The sequence below is a fragment of the Papilio polytes genome, unplaced genomic scaffold (genome assembly GCF_000836215.1).
Source record: "Papilio polytes unplaced genomic scaffold, Ppol_1.0 DF824180.1, whole genome shotgun sequence".
Classification (NCBI taxonomy): Eukaryota; Metazoa; Arthropoda; class Insecta; order Lepidoptera; family Papilionidae; genus Papilio; species Papilio polytes.
The window spans coordinates 3654807-3655477 of NW_013525024.1; the positions used below are offsets into that span (position 1 = coordinate 3654807).

General features: G+C 37.3%; 1 protein-coding gene across 1 annotated transcript in view; it reads left to right on the forward strand.

Moving 5' to 3' along the window:
- The window catches only part of LOC106111031 (homeobox protein Nkx-6.1-like), a 12928-nt gene extending 12303 nt beyond the window's left edge, over nt 1–625 (forward strand). The window contains exon 3 of the mRNA XM_013292996.1: nt 389–625. Within this exon, the coding sequence (XP_013148450.1) occupies nt 389–625 (237 nt within the window). The remainder of the gene's footprint in view (nt 1–388) is intronic.
- Nucleotides 626–671: the final 46 nt, after the last annotated feature.

Genomic DNA, 671 nt, shown 5'->3' on the forward strand with positions numbered 1-671 from the left:
TATAACACGACTTATATTATTATACCCTGTGAATATTGGAGAATTGTATTTAGTCGGATTATACATCTTGGACAAAACGCACGTCTTTTATGTCGTACACCACAGTTACCACTCATAATACAAAAAACGTCATCTACGTATCTTTTCCACAGTTTAACCAGCGATGATGTGGCTATAATGGCGGTATTTTCAAAATATTCCATCCAGAAGTTGGCTACCACTGGTGCCACAGGGCTTCCCATGGCTACCCCATCGATCTGTTTGTAATACTGACCATTGTACAAAAAGTAACTCGCAATCAAACAGTGTTCAAGTAACTTGGCATATTCCATCGGGATGTTATTATTACTAAGAAGCACCTTTATAACATCTAAACACTCTCTAATAGGTACATCATTCATTAATCCAAGAACTCCAAAGACAAAAGAATAACCTTCAGACTGAACTCACTGACGCCCAAAGAAGACTAGATGCGTTGGAAAAATCTTCACGAAGTCTTAATGTCGAGATCCAATTAGTTCCAGATAATCGCAACGAGAACATCCTCTCCACTGTAAAGCAAATTATCTCTGTTATACAAGCTCCTGTTGACGAAGTGTTAATGGTGGACTGTATATTTAAATGACACGACTTGTAGTTAACCGATTTATTATAGAAAGGTACAATAGTAT